This window comes from Sebastes fasciatus, chromosome 15 (assembly GCF_043250625.1).
Source record: "Sebastes fasciatus isolate fSebFas1 chromosome 15, fSebFas1.pri, whole genome shotgun sequence".
NCBI lineage: Eukaryota > Metazoa > Chordata > Actinopteri > Perciformes > Sebastidae > Sebastes > Sebastes fasciatus.
In genome coordinates, this window is record NC_133809.1 from 21,618,202 (window position 1) to 21,643,897 (window position 25,696).

Here is a 25,696-nt window from a genome sequence, read left to right on the forward strand (position 1 = left end):
TGTGTTGTATTCTCTACAATTTGAATTTTATGTATCCATGATTGAAAATCAGTTAGGTCTTTTGTGGTCAGCTGTGGCTGTTTGTGTGTATATTGTTGTCAGGTATGATTGATTGATGTGTTGTGTCGCGGGTGAGTGTTGTTCAGAAAAACAAAAATGAACTTTCCCTATATAGTGACTGTTCTATTGATTATTGACAATGAATAAAAAGACCTTTGAAAGAAGATATCATTCTTGCAGATACATACTTATAGCCTATAGATACTCATGTTCTTTTCTTTTTTTCTTATTCTAAAAGTAAATAGCATTAAATATTTGTCTACTTATTTTTATTTTTTTATTTTTATTTTGAAAGACCAGCGCTTCGTACGTCACCTACCACATGGTCTCGTTGTCACGTGGTCAACACGGAAGTTTGTGCAGTGTAAACACCCATGCGTGTGTGTGTGTGTGTCCTGTCACACAGTTATATCGTAGCTAAATCAGAACTGTAAAATATCGTTTGCTTTATATATAAGTAATATTTTGCAGCCATGGCTGAAGAGCTGCTCTGCTTGAAGGCTCAACTGGAGGAGAAAGAGACAGAGATTACTGCTCTGAAGACTAAACTGGCACGACTGGAGAAGGTACCAAAGTTTATACTGAATGCTCAAGCTCATGTTGCTGTGGTTTTTGTTTTTACAATATCTTTGCCTCATTTGTTATCTAGTGGTTTAGCATGTATGGTGTAAACATAGGCTAGCTATACTGTATTATAGTAAGCCTTGTAGCCTTTTATAGTCTACATAACGTTAGAAAACATTGTTTACAGTCGGACACGGAGCATCACAGCACTTTTTGACGCCAGTAACGTTACTAACTAGCTCAAAGTGATTCTGGACACTCGATAGACAACTAACTAGCTTGTTAACTAGCTATCAAACTGTACAACACCTCTCTAGGGAAGAGGACGGTCTGCAGGGCAGATAATAATGCACTATAGGGGAGAGTGGGGTAAGATGAGCCAATTTTTACTTATGCTGTCCTCGAGGTTAGGAAAAATGAGACAGAAGCAGAATGAAAACTTGAACCTTAAATTCAGGATCTCACCTATCAAATGAAATGATCAGCATGCATCCATCACAAAGCTGTCTGGAAAAAATGACCTTCCCCAAAAAAGTGCTCCTGTGGCTCAACTTGCCCCAGGTAAGGGGTAAGTTGATCCGAGTCAGTGGGTAAGTTGAGCCATCGTGGGGTAAACTGAACATCTGAGTTTTTAAGTTTAAACCTCAGCATAAGTGTGTTAACAAACAGTTTCACAGTTATGAACTTGTGAGAACAAACCACCTGTGAGTTTCAAGACCATTGAACAATCAAAATATCATTCAATATTCGACTATATCCCAGTCGTCAAGGTTGCAGGGAAATATGAACTGTTGCTCCCTCCTTGCAGTTCCTCCAGCCTTTTGAGGTTGAGGTAGCTCCTTCAGCACATCACTCAGTGGAAAAGATGCCTCATCCTTTTCCTTGAATACAAAGGTGGGCTTCTCACGTCAAGTGTTCCCCCGGATTCTTCTGAGAAATCTTGCACTCACTTCGTTGCCCTCCAGGCTCTCAACCAAGCCAATGTAATGGTAGCTTCTGCCTTTGGATACAAAGTTTACTATGACAAAGTCACCAACTGACAGATCTGAGATGTCTGATTCACTTCTCTCATCATTAGAACTCTCATGCTCAGAAGTGTCATCAAATGGGATGGCATCACACTCTCCTCAGAACTGCTGTACGCTGTGATTTTCGTCTTGGTCTTTGGTTTGACCTAGGCCTACCTGCTAAACCCTGCTCTTTCCAGTTGTTGGGGACGGGAAGGTTGTTCTTTCTGCCAATTCCAATGCCAGTTCACAGCATTTCTTTGGAGTAAGGCCGTGGAACTGTTCAGCCAGCTTCTTGATATGGTCTGCAAGCTCCTTCTCTACCTCCTCTGTGAGGACCCTCTTTGCCTCTGCTGTTCCACTATAACCAACTGTTTTAACTTCCTTTATCTCCCTCTTCTATAAAGGTTAACATATAAAAAAATCAAACCAAGTTGTGTAACACTCAACAGTAATACCATTTTATACATCAGAGAATTCATTTGGTTAATTTATGGTGGGGTAAGTTGAGCCAGTGGCTCGGAATAATAGTAGAATATTAGTGAGCCAGTGGCTCAACTTACCCCATAACCTTTGGCTCACTTTGCCCCATAGCTACCATTTTGGAAAAAATGGCCCAGTTTAGCAATTCAGGCTAATCTTTAGCGAAGGGATTAACATGGTGTTATATCTTAGTAAATCACCAACATGTATAATATATTTTTTTAGACCTGGATAAATTTGCTTTGACCTAACATTCATTATTCCTGACATGCAGAAAATTTACTTTGATAGGGAAAAAACAGTTTTTGGTGTAAAAAAGTACTTACTATTTCTCCCATGTGCTTAACTCCATCACAGCAAGATAGAAATGATGGGTACTTCCTGAATTTATGGTCACATGACAAAACATAATCACAGTTGCCAAGATACAGGGGGTGGGTCAATTTACCCACTGGCTCATCTTACCCCACTCTCCCCTACTCATTTTTAACAGTCTCTTCTGCACTATATTCACTTTTTTAATAGTCGTGTATCACAGATGTTACTCTGCACTATATTCAGTTTTAACAGTTTTCTTCATCTCCTTGTATTTTTATATCTGGTATATTTTTTTGTACTTTGCACTACTAACTTTTTCACTGCCTTTTTACTATCATGTTTTGCACTATGGAACTGTGATGCCTGAAACTTGAATTTCTCTCGGGAAGTTACTATCTATCTACCTATCTATCTATCTATAGTGAACTTCCTAATTGTCCTGAAGATGATGCATAGCTGAGGAAAAAATATACATTAAAGCACAGAAGATATAATCCCTGTAATATGAAATGGAGCAGAGATAACTAAAAACATAGAACATATACAATACATACATACAGACATTGTTGTAGCTCCTGATATCAGTCATCATGAGGCATCCACATTTGCAGGTGCTGGATAAATAATAAGCACAAAAAATGAATTGGGTCATTGATAGTATTCATCTGAGGCCAATATGCCCAATTATTTAATTGCTGCAAGTGATCACACAATACCCATGTGAATATCACATCAACAACTGCATTAAAAGTACAGCATTAAGTGCAAAAAAAAATTAAATTTAACCTCAGTGCTATATTCATAAATTCAGATATCTTTGAATCTACAAATAAATCAACAGCAAAAGTGAAAAAAACACATGCCTTCTTATCACAAAGGGGAGACAGAAAGTTTTAAAAGGTCCAAAATAAATCTTGATATTTCAAAAGAGAGAGAGAGCACACTTCTCATTAAGTCTTAAATGCTGGATGGAATATAAATAAGCACACTTTAAGCCACTTAATTCCTCCGAATGAAGAGCTTTTCCCAAATAGTGCCTTATGTCAGACATATGGGCTGTAGACGTATGTAAAGAGAGATATAAATGTAGCTCATGATATTATAGAGGCAGGCTGTCGAGGGCTCTGATACCACATGGCTCAAAGCTTCTGTTTAAACTTGTTTCTTAAATCTTGTGTTCTAATTCCTCCCCGGTGTGTGATATTAAGAGCCATGCGTCAGCTCTGGAGCTGCATGAAAAAGTGACACCCCTAACCCCCATGAAAGCCAAAGCGGCCCTCAGCAATGAGGACATCATGCGCTACAGCAGACAGCTCCTCCTGCCTGAGCTGGGTGTACAAGGTACGGACGGTTACAGACTGTGTTATTCTGAAAGTAAGCATTCTGTCAAGTGAAATCAATGGCGTGACTGAACACAAGTGAATCTCGATCGCCCACAGGGCAGCTAAACTTATCCAAGACGTCAGTGCTGGTTGTGGGCTGTGGAGGGCTGGGCTGCCCCCTGGCACAGTATCTTGCAGCAGCAGGCATCGGTAGGTAATCTAGTTGATTTATGCTCATGCGCATGACCTTGTGCCAAACGAATCAAATCATTAACCTTGAAATAAATCTACTGTATGGGTGTGAGTAATTGTGGAGCTGTCAACGGGTCATTTCCTTTAGGCGGGGTCTAAAATTAGCAATGTGGCGAGCAAACTAAATAAATGAACCTGCGGTGGAGAGGTTCGCAGCCATAATTATTCATTTCCATTTCCAAAAGAAATATATCACACTACCCGTTTTATTGCTGTTTAATGATTAAAATCAGGCACACTAGGAACACTTTTCACCATTCACAGCTTTTGATTTAAGACTTACTTATTTTGTGAATATTTTTTTCCTTTTGTGGTGAACATTATATACTACCTGTTGCCTCAGGTGAAGTTTCAACCACACTTTGGCTGTGTAACTAACCAGGGAAAACTGAAGGAAAGCAGATTCAAAATTTGAGAAAAGGCAACAAACAAGAACTACAGATAAAATAGTGCCAGTAAAGTCTTTTTAACTGTGTAAAAAAGCTCTTAAAGCACTGCTGGACCAAAAAAAACAAACTCATACCACTGCAAATTTCCCCACTGCAGGACTAATAAAGGAATATCTTATCTTATCTTATTGCAATATTATCAAATAATACAACTTAATGAGCAATTTTGTTTGTCCCTACAAGTATAAGAGAGTGTATTAGCTTTAGTCCCTTTAAAACTAATGTTAAAAAATGTCTGAAAGACACACGGTCATGTTGTCTCTAAGGCTTGATATGTGTCTTGTAGGTGTATTTATTAATGTGTATTTATTGTTTTTATATTGTTAAGGTCTGATATGTCCTGCTGGTTTATTTATTTATGTGGAATTAAGGTTTTTATATTGTTATATGTGCATTTTATACATGCCCAGGGACAACAGATGTAAACTAGCATAGTGTTATACCTGGTGCAATAAATAAAAAATATATGGTACACTGTCCCTGTTTTAAATCCACCAATAAATGAATGAATGAAGTCTGCCAAAAGCACGCCTCATGGTTTGACATTTATTGTAAAGCTTTTCTGACTGACTAGTTGGTCTCTGTGTCTCTGCAGGGCGCCTGGGCCTGCTGGACTACGACGAGGTGGAACTCAGTAACCTGCACAGACAGGTGCTTCATGGGGAGGAGAACCAGGACCAAGCGAAGGCTCTGTCTGCCGCCAACGCAGTCCAAAGGTACTGATTGTGAAATGTAATCCTTCACACACTCGTGCCAAAACCGCACAAACAGACATGAAACTGAGTCGTTTGATATTATTAGTAAATGTTCTCTGATTTAACATATGATAAATGGTTTGTTTACTGTGTGTTTTGCGACCATTTGGTTACAGTGTAATGCACGCTGGCGCTCTCCAGTCTCACCACAGGTTATATTTGGTTGTGTATTTCTCCCCAGTCCGCAAATATTGTGTAAACATGTTATTTTAGAGAGGGCTGTTTTTGGTGCCTTTCTCACTCACAGTGGGCCTACTGTGGTTAGCACACAATCATCGTTTAGCCTCGAACACATGAGGGCGCCATTTCTCTGACTTAACATGTACAGTGTTTTGATGCTGTGTCACACACACACATTTCAGCCCTCTTATTATTAATCATTCATTAATGATAATTTACTACATGCATAATACAATTTTCAATACAAGAGTCTTTAAGATAATTTGATTGTCTTTGATAGTTGAGAGAAACCGTAAAGATTAGGAGGGAGAGAGAAGAGTCGGAGTGGACATGTGACTAAGGTCCCATGTCAAATTCAAAACTCACATGTTGCTGTTTTTGGGGTTTGTCCTAGGTTTAACCGAGCCACCAATGTGGCCCCTAACATTTATTTTAAGAAGTTTAATAGAAATACTAATCTGTTTGTGTTAAAGTTGCAAATTATGGAGAACAAACCAGACTTATTAGGAAATTAATCAATATTTTTGAATGTGACTTTATGTCTGCAGGTTGAATTCAACAATAGAATGTATTCCCTACCACCTGCAGCTGTCGTCGGAGAACGCCTTGCAACTCATTAAACAGTATCCTGCTGCAAAGCCCTCAACCTACATCTGTCGCGCAGACCTGCTAACTCTTTGTCATGATCTTACATCTGTCATCGCAGGAACAGTATTTTAGATATTGAGTTAGGAAATGTGTACATTGCGACTAACCAATAATATGACTGACACCTTGACTTCGCTGACCTCATGTATGACATTGTGGCTGATTGTTCAGACAATGTACCCACTCGTTATCTGGTGAATGACGCCTGCGTGCTCAGTGGCAAGCCTCTGGTGTCAGCAAGTGCCCTGAGAATGGAGGGACAGGTAAGGTAGAATCCGAGAAGGTAGTCCGTCAGCTCCTTTACATTTGTAAAGTTACTTTACCAGCGTAAAAGTCTCCTTGCTCTCTGTGTGTCTGTAGCTGACAGTGTATAACTACCATGGAGGACCCTGCTACAGATGTCTGTACCCGTTACCCCCACCCCCAGAGACTGTGACCAACTGTTCTGATGGAGGGGTGTTAGGAGTGGGTGAGTCTTGTCCCCTCACTTGCCCAGAAGCCATTAAAGAGGACCTATTATGCTTATTTTCAGGTGCATACTTTGTATTTTGAGTTTCTACTAGAACATGTTTACATGCTTTAATGTTCAAAAAACACTTTATTTTTCTCACACCGGCTGTGCTGCAGCACCTCTTTTCAGCCTCTGTTTGAAACGCTCTGTTTGAGCTCCTGCCCCACCCCCTATTGGTCAGCCGGCCCACTCTGTTATGATTGGTCAACTGGACAAAACACTCCGCTCCGGCTCCGCTCTAACTAGCTTTGTCTGAGGGCGTGCCAAACAATCCGCTAGGCAGGTGTTATGCAAATGTGTTACTTGGTGACATCATCACGTTACCGAAGAAAAGGCAGGACTTCAAGGCGTTTCAGGCAGTTCAGGAGCATCGCTACCGTGGGAGATAGTAACTCCGCTTTGGCGTGGATTTTGGGCTTTGTAACTTTGCAGACCTTTTACATGCACAAAAAATCTACATAACACATAAAAGGAAAGGGAAAAAAGCACAAAAGCATAATAGGTCCTCTTTAACTTTGTACAGAATATAGTCTGTTTAAATGATAGTTGTTGGTAAGACTCTTTCCACTTTTCTTTAAGTTCCAGGGATGATGGGCTGCTTCCAAGCTTTGGAAGTCCTCAAGATTGCCTCTGGACAAGGCTGTATCCTTTTTGGTTTTCCATTTTGAACTCCCACATTACATACAGTACCTTCATTGGACATTTTGTCTGCCCAGTCATCTGGTTGAATTGGCAAATAACTGCTGAAACATTGTTGCAACATTAGTGATGGGAATGGTGTTTTGTGCCAATCTGATAAAATATAGCAAACAGACTGCTGACTCTTCATTTGCAGCTCCTATGAGAGCTCCTTTGAAGCTGTTGTGGTTAGTATTTGCCTTATCCGGCCCTCTGTCTTGCATTGTGATATCCATGCTAACACCTGGCCCTTATGCGTCAGCCAGGGAATTGCCGTGCTGTTTTCCTACCAAAAACACCTGAATGTTGCTATGGTGCTCATACACAAATCAAATGTGGAGACGTGGCAGCCCGAATCAAGCAGTGCCGACAGTGATACTTTTCCCCATTGTAGCCTTTTCCTTGACCCTGCGCACCAGCTTCCTGCGGCCAACAGCTGGTGATGTTTGACGCTCAAGATGCCAGATTCAGATCCATCAAGTTGCGTCCCAAGCAGGCCGGCTGTGCGGTGTGCGGAGAGAACCCCAGTGTGACCCAGCTGGTGGACTACGAGGCTTTCTGCGGGACTGCTGCCACAGATAAGGTCGGTCATAAGCGATGATGGGGTACCTCGTATTTATGGGGTCCTGCACATTTTCACAAGAAGTGTTTCTTACATCAACTGGATTTTCGTCATTTAATAATACACAGCACATGTCATTATTCTCTAATCATAGGGAAAAAATCTCATATTGCCTCATTTTCCATGTGTTTCAGTGCCGCAAACTCAACCTCCTCTCCAGAGATCAGAGGATCACAGTACAGGTATAGAGAATAATATAGTCCAGAACCGTTGGCCGTAGCGTGACTCCCTCTATTTAGTGCTGTTTATTGTATAATGTCTCGCAATTTTCTCAGTTTTCATGTGCATTCATAAAAACTGATTACATCTCAGCGCTGACCCAGCCCCAAATGGGAAATGACTTAAAATGTGCCTGTAGCTTTTTCTATGGGAAAGAATAACACGTTCTATTTGGCAGTGAGAGCAGTGGTGGTGGATTGCATCTGTTTCTGGGGGGAACTGGTGCTTTCAAACCCGCTGAGTCATTAGGCACAGAGATTGGGATCATGATTGATTGGGCTGTAATGGAGATTGTGCAACGGGGCTCCAGTTAGAAAGCAGTTTTGTTTCCTGTGATTTAAGGAAAAGTAGTTAAAATGTTCAGATTACTCCATAAAATGCAAATCCAAGCAACATTTGCTGAGAGCAATTTTGGTTTGACTGTAGATATAAATCAATGTCTTTTCCCAAAAGATAAAGCCACACCTCTCTTTAATTATAATGTGATTAGTATTTGTGCATTAAGGACTGTTTTTAATGTATTTCCAGGATTACAAGTCGATAATGGACAATGCAGAGCCCCATCTCTTGTTGGACGTGCGCCCTCTTGTGGAGGTGGATATATGCCACCTACCTTTCTCTATCAGTATCCTTTTTAAAGATGGAAACACAAAATCAATCTCCCTATTTCACACTTCTGTGTGATTATTCTCCTTATATTGTTGCCAGACATTCCCCTCTCAAGTTTAGAGGAGAGGAAGAGTGAACCCATCCGATTACTTCAGGAGAAAATCAGCCAATTGAAACAGCAGATGGAAGGTGACCGCCGGCCTCCAGGTAACATGTCAAAACACCATCTAGGATCCGTAGTACGTGTTGTTTGAAATGAACAGGCACTCGTGCATATTCACAGTTCACTGTGTGGTCTCACGCTGCAGGGCCGCAGGCTTATTTTGGAAAGCTAGTAACAGGTTGTAATGGGGTTGCTAGGTGACCCCTTTTCCAAAACAAAGTGTGGTCAACCTGAGCAGCTGGCCCGCTTCAGAGAAATTAATATTCAAAACGTTATTTTGGTGACGTGCTGGGTATTCACTGTGTTCTTTCTTTGTCAATGAGCTAAATTTAGCCTGGTGGAGTTTTAGCTTAATATTTAATACAGTCTTTGTTTGTTATATGGTCAGTTTTTTTGCACAATCAGCTCTGTGATTTTAAGAATTAACATTTTTTCACTAAATGTAATATTTGTACCATTCAAACTTCTTGTGCAGCTTTTTATTGCTCACAATATTTTCTCTGTGTTATCATATAAAATAGGTAGTAATTTGAATCTGATACATTTTAAGTGTCACCAAACTCATCTCTGTGTTTTCTCTCCAGTGTATGTGATCTGTAAGATGGGTAACGACTCTCAAAAGGCGGTGCAAGTTGTGGAGAAGATGAGTGGATCGGAAGTGGACAGCGTTACGGTGAAAGACATCAGCGGAGGCCTCATGGCCTGGGCAAAGAGAATAGACCCCACATTTCCACAGTATTAATCTGTTTTAAGTGCTTTTTTTTGTCAATAAACTCTTCAGTTTCCCATAATTTGGGATTTTCTTCTTCTTTGTACACTGTTTACTGGAAATCGTGCTTAAAGGTAAATTCACTTTAATGTCATTACTGATTAGCAAACTCTCGCGTACCAACTGAAACAATGGAGAAGTTCCTAAAACATGTTGTGTAATCTACCGTGTAGGTCAGTTCATTGAAGACATGAGCTGGCAGTTAGATAACACGTAAGCACGCTTGCAAAATCAAGTCCCTCTTCCTGTTTTTTCTTTCAATTCTTAGAATTAGTAATAGTTAAAGCTGCAGTGGGTAGAAATGGAGCAAATATGATTAAAACAAGTTATTTTCATAAAATGGTCACTATATACTGACAGTAGTGCACTGAAAAAATTCATGTGCCTCTGTGTCCTCCGGTGCTCCTAATGGCATCTGCAAGATTTCACAGACCGGAGGAAAACAACCAATCAGAGCCGAGCTGGAGCCTTGCCTTCTCCGAGCAGCTGTCAATCACTCGTGAACTCCGACCAATCGGTCAAACTAGGCAGCGCTGATCAAATATGAATCAATATTCTGTTACTGTAATGCCTATTTTCTTGCCTCAAATGTTTTCATAAACATCTTGTAGTATACTGTTTAGCTGTAAAAATGAGAAAGTTTGTGACCCGGCAGCCGTGTTGAGAACAGTTGAGGAAATACCAAGCACCGCCCACCAGGCGGAGCACAGCCAATAGGAACGCTCTCTCTCTGAAATGACCTGTGATTGGCCAAAGTCTCCCGTCATGGGAGATAGATTTTTTAACGCCTGAAAACAGAGCCATGAGGAGGTGCAGATGTCTATTTTCTCTCAGAACACTTGAATTATAATATGCTGAAAGGTTATTATGGAAATTTTGCCCAATGATGCCAAAAATATACTGCCTACTGAAGCTTTAAACCCATGACCAAAATAGTCATACATTTTGTCAATATGTTACCTATGAATGGGATTACAGTGAAAAGAAAGTCTTCCCCCTTTTCTCTCAGAACACTTGAATTATAATATGCTGAAAGGTAATTATGTAATTTTTGCCCAATGATGCCAAAAACGTTATGCCTACTGGAGCTTTAAGCAGACCACCTATTCTACTAAACCTCTGTTAAAGTGTTTCTAGTTTGAGAGACAACACAGTAGAGACTTCTACTTTCTTTGTTCATTTTTTTTTTTTTTTTAAAGGGGCCCCTGAGGACTCCTGCTGGACCCCTCTTTGGAAACCAGTGTACAGTATTACAAACCGATCCGGGTCATGTAGAATCAAGTTTTTTTTTCTTCTTGTGCATGACCAAGTTGAAATAACGGAAAAGAAAAGCACATGCGCATTGGTGTGAGCTCCATCGGAGGCGCCATTGCTTCACAAGGACTGTAGTTCAACTTGTCCTCCCCACACATGGAAAGTCAGTTATGCGGAGATAATAAAAAGACTCCAAGCCCCAGCAGACGGCGGCTGCTCTTTTTTACTCTCGTCGAGCAGGGGGAGTAGACACAGCTGGAAGGATAATAAGATGCGCATGAATTTTACAATCTGGAATAAAAGATAAGAGAAAATAAATGGACGGCTCTGGTTAGTCGCAGCGCGCCTGTATGTACAGTTTATGTCGGTGTTTGTTGCATGTGAGCTCTGCGACGCTGCGCTTCTTGTGTGTGCCACTTCTACAGAAGTGCAGACTTTTTGTAAACTTCAGACTCCGCTTTCCTCAGTTGATGGAGTTACAAAGTTTCTTCAGTAAACTCACAATGGAAAGAAAAGCGCCCTTCGCTGACTGTGAAGGTAAAGTATCATTTCAGACATGTCTTAAGTCGTTACGTTGTGTTGTAAACGCGAAGCGAGGGAGTTCAACAACTACAGCCAAAGTCCTCTGAAAGTGTGAATTCATGTCTTGTATAACTTGTTTTGCTGGCATTCTCCACTCGGTAATGTGTTCTGCCAGCGAGCCTATTGAAAGTGGGAGGGGTACAGATGTTAAGAAGCCTCAGATCCAGATGTTTGTGCAGTTTGAATTGTTGTAAACACAAGAAATGATGCGCTTTATCAACTTTTACGCATCCTTTAGGCTGTTTTACGCACGAGCATAAAGGCCTATTGTGGTAATAGTGATTTCAATTTTTACCAAATGTCAAAAAAAGTCGATAGCAAAGTTGAAACTATTGATATGATGCACAGCAGTTGAAGCTATGGCTCCTTCAGCACGGTCCATTTACGCGCAGGCAATATGGAGTTAGCTCAAAGCTACTACCGGGAAGCACTTATAGCTACAACCAAAACAATGCAAGGCAACAGCAAAAGACTACACCAGTAGTAATGTAAGACAGGGGTGTTAAAAGTGGGGTCCGGGGACCCCCAGGGGGTCCTTGAGGGGGTTCCAGGGGGTGCCCAACAAAAAGGGGGAAGACTTTCTTTTCACTGTAATTCCAATCATAGGTAACATATTGACAAAATGTGTGACTATTTTGGCCATGGGTTTAAAGCTTCAGTAGGCAGTTTTGTCATCTTTGGGCAAAAAAATCCATAATAACCTTTAAGCATATTGTAATTCAAGTGATCTGAGAGACTTCTGCACCTCCTCATTGCTCTGTTTTCAGGCTTTAAAAAAATCTAGCCAGTGACGGGAGACTTTGGCCAATCACAGGTCATTTCAGAGAGAGAGAGCGTTCCTATTGGCTGTGCTCTGGCTGGTGTGGTGCTTGGTATTTCCTCAACTGATCTCAACATGGCTGCCGGGTCACAAACTTTTCTAATTTTACAGCTAAACAGTACACTACAAGATGTTTCTGAAAACATTTGAGGCGAGAAATAGGCATTACAGTAACAGAATATTGATTCATATTTAATCAGCGCTGCCTAGTTTGACTGTTTGATCGGAGTTCGCGAGTGATTGACAGCTGCTCAGAGACGGCAAGGCTCCAGCTCGGCTCTGATTGGTTGTTTTCCTCCGGTGTGTGAAACCTTGCAGATGCCATTAGGAGCAGCGGAGGACACAGAGGCACATGATTTTTACCTGTCTCGTGCACTACTGTCAGGATATTGTGACCGTTAAATGAAATTAACTTTTTTTAATCATATTTGTTCCAATTCTACCCACTGCAGCTTTAATACACTTTCTGTAATAAAACATCTAAAAGCAAGAATCCTAACAGACGGGGGACCCTTGGAGAAAAATCGTATCAAATGGGAGTCCGTGGTCTAATTTGTATCAGTTTAGGGGTCCTTGATGTGAAAAAGTTTGGGAACCACTGATCTAAGAGTTAGTCTAGGAGAAGTAAAACTTCAAGTTTTAAGAAACAATTCCAGCAACGGCATTGGTAATGATTTTGTGGTTTTAATTAAAAAAAAAGATGAGCCCGGCTGACTTTTATATTAGTTGGTGGTGAAATCCATTTTCTGAGTGTGTTAATTGAGAAGGCAGATTGGCTGAAACATGTTTTTCTACATGAACTCAACTAAAAAGTGTTCACAAAGGGAAGAAAAAGTAGCTGTTTCATTCATATAGCCAGGCTGCTTTGCCCTACAACACAACAAAATGAGAGCCTCTAATGTGCACCACTGTCTGTACTGTATTCAGATAGGTGAATACTTTTTTCATTATAAAAATAGCACTATGTGTGTTTGTCTCTCTGTGTGTGTGTGTGTGTTTGCGGTGACAGGCTTCCTGTGGTCGGAGTGGATTACTGACTTCAGTAAGGAGAAGGAGCGCCACTCCAGGATATGAAGCTTGTCGCAGTGATTTTACTGCACAAGTCTGGGGATTGTCCACAGACTTTTTCTCCATCACCTGCCCATCCAGTGAGTGTGTGCTCAGGTGGGCGGATCGCCTATCACCCTCTTAATTTATGAAAAACAATGTGGCTTTGATAAACACATACAGTGCTGACTCACCGCCACTGATGAGGACCAAAGATTCCCCCCACAAAGTGCTCTTTTCTCCCAGCCTCCACTAAAACCTCCACCATTCAGCGTTCCACGTCGCCATTGGAAGAAACCCAATGTCTGCCTCCTCTCCCCCATCCTTACCTCGAGCCTTCCTCCACTCTCTCTATCCGCACCACCCGTCCTCATCGCCCGCCCCGGCGTCCGGGCCGCTCTACACGCGGCTGTCCAACGGCAGCCACAGCGCCCCCAGCCCCACCAACTCCCGCAGCTCTTTCCATGGGGTGTCCTTCCTGCTGCAGATTGGACTGACCAGAGAGACGGTCAACCTGGAGGCCAGTGACCTGTCGCTGTCATCTGTTAAGGACCTGGTGTGCTCCATAGTGGACCAGAAGGTAAGCCTCTCATTGAAACATGTGATTCACACTGTTTTCAGTTAAAAAAGGACATCTCTCATCAAGCAGTTTTTCTCCAATGTCCTCTGAAGTGAGAGGTTTTCCACAAAGTCATGCAAACCTACTACTTGTTTTCAAGCTTTAGCAGGGATACCCAAGGCAGCAGAGCACCAACATGATGCGCCAACATGTGTTTTGCCCATCTTCTACCATATTCATCTGTTTAGGTTTTGTTTTTCAAAGCAGACATCTGGGCCTCGTGCCCCAAAATGAGTCAAACACCGCAGAAGCATGCACACACAACAAGCACCGATTCTCCTCCAGTTACAGGACACAGTGTAGTAGCGGCAGTTATTTACATTGTGATGTAATGTTACTGGACTTAACATGGTGCAAGTGCAAGCATACAAGCTGGTCTGCACACACATATACAGAACTACTCGGTGGTGGGATGTTGGATCTTTATTTTCCATGACACCGGTAATGTGTTGTAATGACACTCAGCATGAGAAGTGGCTTTAAAAACAAGTATAGGCTTCATCATTTGCCAACTCATATTTGGTCGCGTGAGAATATTCAAAGTGCAAATCAACAGCGCCAGCTTTTGCCTGTTCTTTTCCGTTTGTGCAGAAAGTGGTCGGGCCTGTTTATATAATGTGCAAGCATGAGGGTAAAACATTTTATTTTTTCTTTCTAATTTGAAGTGGTCCCATATAATAATAAGCTTTGTAAAGCTGCAACACCACAGATGTGCCTTTCGTATGAAGTGGTTTTGTCCGTCAGAGAAATATGTTCATTGCCACTACTGCAAACACCAATTGGATCAAAAAAGTATTTCTCACAAACTGTAACATTAAAGGGGACCTATTAAGCTAATTTTCAGGTGCAAGCTTGTATTTGGGGTTTCTACTGGAACATGTTTAAATGCAGTAATGTAAAAAAACCCTGCTTAATTCTTCTCAAACCGGCTGTGCTGCAGCACCTCTTTTCACCCTCTGTCTGAAACGCTCTGTTTGACCTCCTGGCCCCCTAGCTTTGTTTGAGGGCGTGCCAAACTAGCCGCTCTATGCAGGTATTATGCAAATGTCTTACTTGGTGACATCAACATGTTACGGAAGAAAAGGCGGGACTTTAAGCGAGGCATTTCAGGCAAGCCCCCAGGAAGTGCGCCAGGCTCTGAAGCAAATTTTCGTAGTGGCCAAACGGTGCTACTACAAATTGTATGTCCATCACGTGATGCCGTTGGGCCCAAAAAGCCTTTTTCCCATAGACTTACATTGGGAAAGAGACGTCTGTAATATATATATATTTTTTTAAAGTAAATCAACCTCCCAGTATGAACACTTATTTAAATCATTATGTCCTGAAAGGTGTAAAATGCACTAACAGCTGAATCCAGAGTTATTTTCCTTCCTCCGTCCATGTGGATGAGCCCCAGACCGAGGCTGGACTACGTACTGGGAGGCGGAGTTTAAGAAAGGGCCCAGTGGATGCGGAAAAACGCCGGAAGATCTGGGTATTTTATCACTTGGCAGTCAAACCATTTTGGCTTCATGCGCCACTGAGCAACTTTCATAGGAATGAACGGGAGCCCGCCTCCAACGCTGTATCCAGTTCTCTTAATACATCCACGATTTCAGGTAGTTCAGGAGCAGTGTTTTTTGTGGGGGAGAGTAACTAACTCCCTTTGGCGTGGACTTTTGACTTTGTAACTTTGCAGACCTTTTATGTGCACAACAAATATGTAACACTAAGGAAAGGGAAAAAGCACAAACGCATAATGAGTCCTCTTTAAACTAGCAGTACATCTGTACAGTAAGTGGTACAATAAGTACTGCAAAGTTGATAACATCTATTGTTATTCATCTACTAAATAGACAGCATTTCTAATGTATACAGTAGGTGCTCTAAACCTCAGTTATTGTCTTCTTTGAGCCCATGCATGTGCACTTCACAGTTGTGTGGGATTAATAGTGTGCAAAGCCTGTTGGAATAATGAAATGGCTCCTGTGTGCATCCACACGTTGCTGTTTTTTCTAACCTCTCTTGTGCATAATGATGATTACTCCCTTTGTGTCTGTAATTATCATCGACTGAATAAAAAGAGGGTGATTAAGCGAAGCACTTTAATCAGCCACCGGGATCTGAACATGTAGGTCGGTCAGAGCTGTATATGAGTTGGAGATGATGATAATGGAAATAAGGGAAGAAAAAGAGAAAGAATGAGGAACAGACTTGTGTTGAACAACAAGTGGAAGATAGTGAAGGAGCTGTCTGTATCGAGCCTGCAGTGTCCTTTTGGTTCCATGTTGTCCAAGTTGACATTCCAGAGGAGCAGGGTAATGTTGTTGTTCTTTACGAGGTCTGCTGATTCTCACTAGCTAGTTATGAACAGTTCTGGTCCGCAGAGCAGAAAATCTCATCACTTGCGCATATTTACATGGATCCTGTAACATATTGGCATAGTTGCAAGAATCTGTAACAGGAAAAGGGTGGGGAATACGGTGCTTTTGAAGACAAAAACGTAAAAGAAAATCAGCGCAGTGCATTCACGGTGAGTGGGCGCTGATGATCTGCCAAGATCAGGATCACCTATGTGCGGTTGTATCGCTGTATCACTTCTTATCACATGCATTCATTTAAAGATGCCATGCACTCTAATAAAATATGGCAGGAAACGATCTAATTTCATGATCAACAGTCATGGGAACTTTGAAAAGGCTATATATATATATTGAACATCTGAACATACTGTACATCCTTTCATAATATAGAGTACATCATCACCACAGAACATATCCAGCGCGTTCATCCACGTTTCTTCTATTAAACACTGCCAAATGCAGTGTACCGCCTCAGCTATTTCATGAAATCCAGCCACATGGCTTTGATATCAATGGAAAATATGACTGTAGGCCTTCTGCTTTCTCCGGTCCATCCCTGGCTGCCTCACTTCTTGTTCTGAAATATGCACGACAACTGTGAGCCTTTTTACAAAGTCCGCTCATCCTGGCCAACTTTTCCAGCTGAGGATCTCTGACCCTCCGGCTTAGCCGTTGACAGTCGTCCCAGGATGTCTCCAGTCAGCAGAACCTCAGGTGTCTGTCAGCGGAGGCGAGACAGGAAAAAAAGCTTTGGACTTTATGTGGTAATATCTGCGTGGAGATAGAGTCTGGATGGAAGTGTATTCCCCCCCTTCGTGCTGCTGTTTCCTCCGCTGAGAGCTGGCCCGCTCCGCAGAGTGACTCACCACTCAGCCATGCAACAAACAGGGATGCTTATCCCGACTTAAATCTGTCCATTCAGTGTCAGGTTTTCTGCTGTGTCAGCTGTTGTGAACTTTCATAGTGGGATTTAGTTGTATAATATTAACATGTTGGTATCTTGGTAGCGTTCAGCCTTGTGGCTGAGCAACTTGTCCATCCTTATGCTGATTATCTGGGTCACTGTGCCAGCAGGGCAAGAACAGCAACCCAGATGCACTTTTCTCAGTTTCTTTTTTCACGGCATCCCAATGTGCATTCAGGCATGCTGGAAGATGTAGTTCGTACACTGTGTCCTGTCTCTGTAATGGGTTTTTCCTAGCACGATGCCAAACTACCTCAACTACCTTAATTGACCTGTTGGAACAGCAAAGCTTGATTTATAGGTGAGTCAAGCATCCGTTTATCTCACCACTGCATCGCAAGACACGTGTTGTACATGATCAGGCCGCATGTAGGGCTGGGCGATAATTCAATATGATAATTTATCATCTTTCAATGGAATCGTATCGTGATGAAATCATATATCGAGATATCGTGATACATGATTACGTCGTCTAAGTTGATAATAACAAGCACATGCTTACTCAGAAAATCTAATCAAACTCAGCTATTGTCTTAATCTGATTACTCTGTAATTGTGTGCATGCATGTAAACATAGTCATAGTCATAGAGTGACTACCCCCGCTGCTACTCTGTCAAGCTGTCAGAGCTACCATAGAGCCACACGATCACTAACTGCACTCGCTGCATAAATATCGAGCTATTTTTTGGAAAAAATTAAAAAGCGATTTCAGAGAGAAGCAGACGGAAGGATCTACAATATGCGTTTGGAGGATAGATCAGGATGTCAATCTGATTCAGCAGCGAAAACAGGTTAAAAAGATAAAAGCTAAAGCCTACAGATCACATTGTAAAAGTGAACCACAATCAAATTAAGGAATAGCACTATTCCTGTAAAGCCGGGTAGGTCTTTATTCACTGTTGGAATCATTACTTTGTAAGTCTCTGCTAATGTTAGCTCCACTGGTTTTTATATTGAAACATAACGTTTTAGAAACTTTTATCTCCCCCCCAACCTCTCTGGTTAAAGAGTATCACTATTACACAATGTTTAACCTCTATGGGTCACTATTACATGTGTCCCAGGTACAATGTTTAACCATGACTAATTTGAAAATCCACTAAACCAGCCTGAAAATGAAGCCAATCTGAAACGATTGCATGAAGTCTATGGAGCACAGCTGTATAGTTGTTGGTATGATTTGCCAGTCTGCGTTCAAGGGGCGGAACTTAGCGAAGGCTCAATTTCGCTTGAAACTATTATGTTTATTTTGCACTAAAGTTCTTAATTAAATGAGAAAATCAATTCACACAGGAGTATATACCGTGTGGTTATTTCATATAGACTATTTAGTTATTGAACTGCCAGAAAACATGCTATATCGTGATACATATTGTTATCGAGATATGAAATAACCTATATCGTGATAGAAGATTTTGGCAATATCACCCAGCCCTAGCCGCATTGTGCTTTAACTAGCCTGTATACCCCACACTATGTTTACATTCTGTCATTTGCTTTGTGATTCTGAGAGACACTTGGCTACACTAAAACGTATACTTCCATAGAAGTGGAGTTACATCAAGGTAACTTGCGACATTACTCCGCCCAGGCTCATTACTGAAAAAGAGACTGCTGCAATGCAATCGCTGTGTTTATACTACTCAGAGCCTCCACCGGCATCCAAAACTCAGGAGAGAACACAAGTAGCCACTATGTTCTAAAAGCTTGTGACCATAGCTTAAGGACAGAAAGATGAAGTGAGTGCTTTGCTTTGTTGCACTGTTGCTGTTGTTAGCACATTTTTTCGCGTTCCTCTTTGGAGCCTGTTCCTTCCCTGGCATGCCAAACTATAAGATCACACAGTCCTTTGGTGTACTAGACAGCAAGATCAGGACAAATTAGCTCATGTCCAATATTGAATGAGCCATTGTATTAAGGATGCAGAGAAATCCCTTTACAAGCCATGGATACAAGCTATAGCACTCTGGATGCAGTTGGACAGCTGTAAAATGTCCAGATGTTTGCATGCGCTCTCTTTTACTGTAGATAATGTGTCACGGCTTCAAGGTCTGACATTTCATATCTTTCCTGAACCCTTTAGTCCTGAATCAGTCTCATTGTTTGACGGGGGAGTCATACAGCCTGTTATAATAGCTGTGTATTGTATAGATTTCGTACGGCTCATGCCTCTTCCTGCTAAAGACTCAACCACATGACTTGGCCGGTGTCCACAGAGTAGATTTGCTTTCTTCTCTCTGTTCTCTACTCTGATCTGGAGATGGTTTTGATAGTAGTGGTTTGGACCACATTCACCGAGCGGTTAAGGTCAACCTTAGTCCGGGGCAACCTGATCTTGATAGGTTCAGTGTCTGTCTCTTAGAGCAGCTATTGCGGTCACTGCTCCTGCAATCTACCGAATACTTCAAAATATGACTGTTTTGGTGTCACCACTTGGCACAAGGGTGTCAACTCGAAGCCAGGCTCCTTGAGGACTGTGAGAAAAGATGAAGGGTGCCAGCCAGCGGGTGGCGGAGACCCTCCCAGTCGGGTACCCATCAAACTCCACGACGGCGCATTGGCGGCCCCCCTCCCATTGGCTACACGCAACTCTGGACAGCCTTGTTTCGCTGGTCGGGTCGCGACTTCTCTGTCTGGTTTTTGGAGCCTGATGAATGGCGCGCGATAAACATCCATAGCTTCCACTTGTTGAGCACTTCCTGTTTGGTGTCGCCCAAGTCCTCTCGTGCAGCCAGCAAGGGAGCAGCGGCGGGACAAAAGTTCATGACTCCATGAGAATGACTCCCAGTTAGCCAGCTGGTCAACCCGGACGGCCAGCCAGCTACAGAACATTCCTCTTCACCCAGGCATTTTTGGAGGATGATGTGATGTTGCTCGGGATGGGTGGGATTAGACTGCTAGGAAGCTGAAATATTTGAAGCCAAACACTTGAAACATCTGACAAATTTCGATGGATGCTGTAATGGCGATTGCATGATCAACAGTCTTTATGGGACTGTTCTTAATGTCCTACAAAGACAGTTTTCAGTGGAGATGCTTTCTGGTGAATGTTGGCAGTAGACATGCTTTATATAAATTTAAAGTGCAGCTTGGCATCCGCTAAAGGTTTTCTCGCTATCAAAGGGGATGATAAAGCTTCGCGGGATAAAGGAAATTTGAAGTTCTTTTGGCACGGGTAATGGAAAAAAACTTTTATGAATGCTTTAATTTTAGCGCTTGTCCTTAGGATGTTGCTGAGTTTTCACTCCAGCTGGAAATGCTGTGAAAAGGCAGCTGCCTCAGCCACAGGTTTCCCTACTGGTTTTGTCAGCGCTGTAACTCGCAGTCTCTGGTCGAGGGCCTTACAGCTGCCTCTGTAATTAGCGAGACAAAGGCCCGTTTGAGTCAGAAACGGGCTACATTGGACAACGTACAGTAAAAAAGCAGAGTATTATAAAAACAAAAGGATTTGGATTGTTCTGAACCTTTGAGTAATATCACTTGCATGATGCAAGGTAACACTTGGCAGAGAAAACAGCATCGGCTCAACATTCCTGGACCTTTTTTTAAGATTAATTCGATGGAGTTACAACAGTGGAGACGGCGTTCTTTGGTTGGCATTTATATGCTTTCTTGATGGTGTTGTGTCTGCCTTTTGGTGCTGTTTAGCAAAGGTTATTGTGCAGCAATTGTGATCATCAGATTTAGTTTTGGTGATTAAGCTTTGGGATATAGAATGACTGTAATCTCACTAGCCCTTTCAACTAAGATCTGTATGTGGTGTTGAGGTCTGTCATGAAGATCTGGGAAACAGTATCTATAGAAAAGTGCAATATAAGACAGAAAAACAGTCATAAGGAGGGGAAAATGAGAAGAGAAAATAGCAAGAAAAGAAGAGTACAGATGGAAAATGGAGAGACTGCAGTTCACATCGACCAAAACTAACTGAAACACACGGGAAATAAATCACCACCATCTCCCTCCCTCTCTCCCTCCCTCCCTTCGACAGTATAAGCCCACATCTGCATGTTCCTATGGAGCTGGCAGCCATATTTCACCCCAGAGGACGTCCCAACAGCACAGGGCTTTATGTGTGATATACATGAGGCCAGACGTTTCCTGGAAAGCACATTCAGCTCCTTCTCAAGAAAAAACAGGTCACCCTTAAGTCAAAATATTCACTGTTGGTATTGTTTAGCCTTTTTCTTTCCAACTTTCAGTGTTCATTTTAAGGCATACTGATGTATTCCAAAGCCATGGAGTTGACTAAATTGATATCACAATTGGGATTGCAGGAAAAAAACCATCATGTACATGTACAACTCAAAAGCCTACTTGCACAAGGAATCTATCAATTTCCCCAGTCCTGGAGTAATTTGTGGAAAAGGGAGAAAGAGAGAGAGAGGAGAAAAAGGGAAAAAAATATCTCTGAAGTTAAGTGAGCTAAGTAATTTCTACCATCTGTAGTGCACATTTCTGCCGCCTCGCTCTCCTCTAAATGCAAAGTGGCAAGGCAGAGCACAGGGCCCGGCCACAAGAGTTAGAGAGAATGACAGAGTGGAGAAGAGTGGTCCTCTCTAGGGACAGGGGGGGGACAGCCTCTGTTGGCAGGCCTTGTATGGGGGGCACAGAGGGGGGTTGCGGCCACCGTACGTACGGCTGATGTCCTGCCCATCAGTCGTTGCCAGAACCATCAATAGAAGGCTGCTCCTGCCTGCCATTTTCTGCCCAAATGCCCTTCATCATACTTGACTTTTACCAGAGATAATCTTGCATCACTCCAATCTCTGCTAATGCTGGCTGAATGGGCTTTGATTGTGATTATATTGAAGTGGTAGTCAGGCAGGCAGGCAGGCAGGCAGGCAGGCAGCAGCACAGTAATATTGAATCATTTAATACGCAGGAATCCTAGCGACTTTGTCCTTGTGAGGCCAACCACATGTGGCGATTTAGGAGCACTTCCTGAGAGAGTTTCCATTCATAAATTTTGTAACCGTGGCATAATAACACAGTTGACTGAAAGAGGACATCTCATTTCCCTTATTAATTTACTCATTAACGGCTCAAGTTGCTCCTTTCTTTGGCCTGGAGTTCCTCCTTCGCTGCACTCGCTGACAACCTCAGCACACTCCGAGCACTTCGACCGTGACAAATGCTGAAGAGGAGGGGGGGTCGACTGACACGCACGCTGCCCTCTTAGAGATATTAACCCTTGCTTATCTGACCGGGTTAAATAATTAATGTCACTTTTTGTCTCAAAAGGCTAGTGCAAACATATGTTGTAATCATGATCTCAGCAGATGTGTTAAATATGTTTCCAGCGTCCTGCAATGAAGACCACATGGCGTGTGTTGTAGCTACACGATCACATCAGCGTGGCGTTATTGATCCCCTGCGGCAGGAGCAGGTTGCAGAATGTCTTATTCTGTGTTGTTTTCTCAGCACTGTTTGCCTTTCCTGTCTTTCAGTGTAGTGAGTGATCGGTCAAACTGATAGGAAGGTGGCAGGGGAAGTGCAATTACATGTCGATACAGCGAGAATACGAGAAGAAACCTGCTGTGTTATGAAGAGAAAAGGTCTGATGAAAAGCATCCAAGGGCCAAATGGAAAGAAAAGTAGTTGTATTACGATTCCACTTTAGTTTGATTGGCTCGTTTCAAACCCCGAGGGAAACAGTCAGCCACTCCGGCATGACTTCTTTTGTCACTGTGTCTCTCTTTCTGCAGCCGCGCTCGCACTGTTCGGTTAGTTCCCCTCAGAGCCGCTCCCTGTTTCCATATTCTCTCCAATCTGCTGTGGTCGGCGGAGCAGCACAGCCTGTTCAGTCTGTGTGCCTGCGTTCAAATGGCTTTTCCCTACGCTGTGCACTTGCCATTACTCTTGTCTGTGTGTTTAAATGTTCAGAGAAATTGCCTTTTGGGTGTCTTGGCGAAGGCGACAGCTCGAGTGTTGGAATTTGGCTCCACTGAATGTTTGGTTTACTTTTTTTTTTTAAGTGTGGTTCTTTTGTATTTCTGTGAAACTGCTAATTCAACAAAAGTCTGTAAAAGTAAGTCCTCGTTATTTATCATAAAGAAAGAGGAAACCTCAAGCAGCTAGTGCCTGCCCACTTTCTGTAACCCACTGCAATTATTAATGTTCCTGTTGAGCAACAGCAGCGTGTTCCTACATCCTGCTATTACCGCTCACCTTTTGACCTCCCGCTCTGCCAGAACAAGAGAAAGTGCAGTCGCCATCAATCTCACATAAATTCCCCCGCCTCCCAGGTTCACCTGTTTATTTGCCCCGTGTGGAGGTGAATCTGGCGGCTGTTCCCCGGCCAGAAAGGGGGAGATGGAGTGTGTTCTGCAGTGTATCTGCGAGGCGGAGGCGCTGGCGGAGGATCGCAGCGGGGCTATAACTCATCAGCAGCGTGCGGGGGCCTGGCCAAGCATGTCTTAGATCACACTGCTCTCTTCCTGAGAGGCCTTAGATCCTGTGACTCAGCCTTCCTCTTCTCTGCTTGGCCTCTGGACACTGTTAATGCATGCAATACTCATGCACACACACACACATATATGCATTCAAGCGAACACCCACACGAGTGCAGTCATCGACGAGAGTTTCTGTCATGTATGTAACATAAAAAAACCCGGCGCTATTAAGCCAAACGCCACCTGGCTCTCATTGGGGATACAGTGGCTAGCAACCAAACACTGACCTCATCACCATTATCTCTCCACTCCACTTCAGCACTTTTGTACGTCTGGCCACAGAATAGTATTGTTTCTCTGGATTCAAATAATCAAAAGCTTGGTGAAAATAATTGTGGGGTTTTCTTTGGAGAGCAACGCTTCGTATAAAAACCAGGAAGACATTTGGCTGGAAACCAGTAGCCTGCTGCGGTTGATGTAAATTGGGTAAGCGGTATAGCTTTGTTAGTGTCTCCTGGTGATTGAGAGAGGTCTAGGATGACAGGTGTAGAGTCTCCTACTATACGCTGTGGTCTGGACAAAGGCCCTGGACCCTAAGCTCAGTGGTTAAGAGTTGTGATTCCACCTTGTCTGCACCAGAAATGGAGATACACACACATTATAGGCTGGAATCACACACGCATACGCAGCTCTCAGTTTACGGTAAGAAGGAAACAAGCAGTGAATTAATTGCATATGAACACATGGCACTTATTCAAACCCCTGTGTTTCTCTTCTTACCAGTCATCTATGCTTCATGCAGGAGAAGGACGAGGAGTGAGAAGTGGTTGAAACAATAAGTTGCTTTGTCATTATTTTGTACGTCTCGTCCGCACAAAGCGGGGAGAAGTAACGGCTGAGTGACGGTGGCGATTTTCAGCTTGTGCGCGGTGTGTGTTACAGTTTTGAAAGTGCATCGCTCCGCTGCGATGCACATTGAAATTGACTGTAACGCCAGATGTATTTCAAGTAAAGCTTTATTCCACGCTTGGCTGAAACTTTGAGGAGCATCAGATGTCATCGGGACTGGATCTGCTTGTTTTTGAAGAGCCGTGTTCCACGATGACACAGCCTCATACAGTTAAAAAACCTATGAATGAGCCATGAGCCATATTCTGCCACATGGAAGGAAACAAGTTAGTCAGCCCGTAGAGCGAGAAAGTCACAGCTTTTCTCGCCGCTCTACCACCAAATGAGTTTCCTTTCCGCTGCATGTGGCGGCTTCAGTCGGTTACACTCAGTGGAGTCTTCCTTTTGCAGTGGAAAAGGCGCTGACTTGACTTGAGGAGGAGCACATGTTATGAATGTGTGTATGTTGTGGAGAGCGATGGGATGAGTTTGCTTGATCCTGCAAGTGTACAAAGATGCCTGCTTGAATATAAACCATATGAGGGTTCTCTGCTCTTCCTGCCTCCAGCTGTAGTGTGTTTTTCTTGGCCTGTGCCTGCAAACAGAGGAGCAAATAGTTTTATGTAATGTACTGTTGAGACAAAACATGCATCTTGGCCTTTCTTTTCATGCACTGGCTGCAGCGCAGAAGGGAAGCACATTCGATGGAGTTGATTGACTAATCATGGATTATAATACAACACCCTGTCTCGCTAAGTGAATAAAACAACGGGTGGTGTGGTAGATGATGTCACCTTGCGTCACATAGCTCTCTAATTTTGTATGTATGTAACATCTCACCTGTTGCAATTAAGTAAACCCCTTAAGCTCTCCAAGGATGAGTTAATTAAAATCAGAGATAGACCGATCAATCGTCTGGGCCAATCAGGCGCCAACCTCCGGGTCTGAAAAGTGAAGCCGATGCTGAAGTGCCTTAAACTTGTATTCTTTCTAACAGCCTGCAGGGGGCGACTCCTCTGGTTGCAAAAAGAAGTCAGATTGTATAGAAGTCTATGAGAAACTGAGCCTACTTCTCACTTGATTTTTTACCTCAGTAAACATTGTAAACATGAGTTTATGGTCTTAATCTCTAGTTTCAAGTCTTCTTCAATACAGCATGATGTTCGTTTAGTAAA

The 25,696-nt window shown here is 42.7% G+C and overlaps 2 protein-coding genes across 4 annotated transcripts in view; both read left to right on the forward strand.

The window, feature by feature from the left end:
• The first annotated feature begins 382 nt into the window (after positions 1–382).
• mocs3 (molybdenum cofactor synthesis 3) lies at positions 383–9,628 on the forward strand. Its single transcript, XM_074660882.1, has 13 exons — positions 383–626; positions 3,641–3,773; positions 3,872–3,964; positions 5,051–5,171; positions 5,939–6,013; positions 6,184–6,301; positions 6,399–6,507; positions 7,129–7,191; positions 7,647–7,810; positions 7,984–8,031; positions 8,597–8,693; positions 8,777–8,884; positions 9,425–9,628. Exons 1-13 carry the CDS (start codon positions 534–536, stop codon positions 9,580–9,582), a joined length of 1,380 nt encoding a protein of 459 aa, XP_074516983.1. The 5' UTR covers positions 383–533; the 3' UTR covers positions 9,583–9,628.
• Positions 9,629–10,949: 1,321 nt separating this feature from the next.
• prkd3 (protein kinase D3) overlaps positions 10,950–25,696 on the forward strand; it is a 45,213-nt gene continuing 30,466 nt past the window's right edge. For all 3 annotated transcript variants that reach the window (XM_074659862.1, XM_074659864.1, XM_074659863.1), the window contains exons 1-2: positions 10,950–11,400; positions 13,275–13,892. In XM_074659862.1, the coding sequence (XP_074515963.1) occupies positions 13,614–13,892 (279 nt within the window). In that variant the 5' untranslated portion in view covers positions 10,950–11,400; positions 13,275–13,613. The remainder of the gene's footprint in view (positions 11,401–13,274; positions 13,893–25,696) is intronic.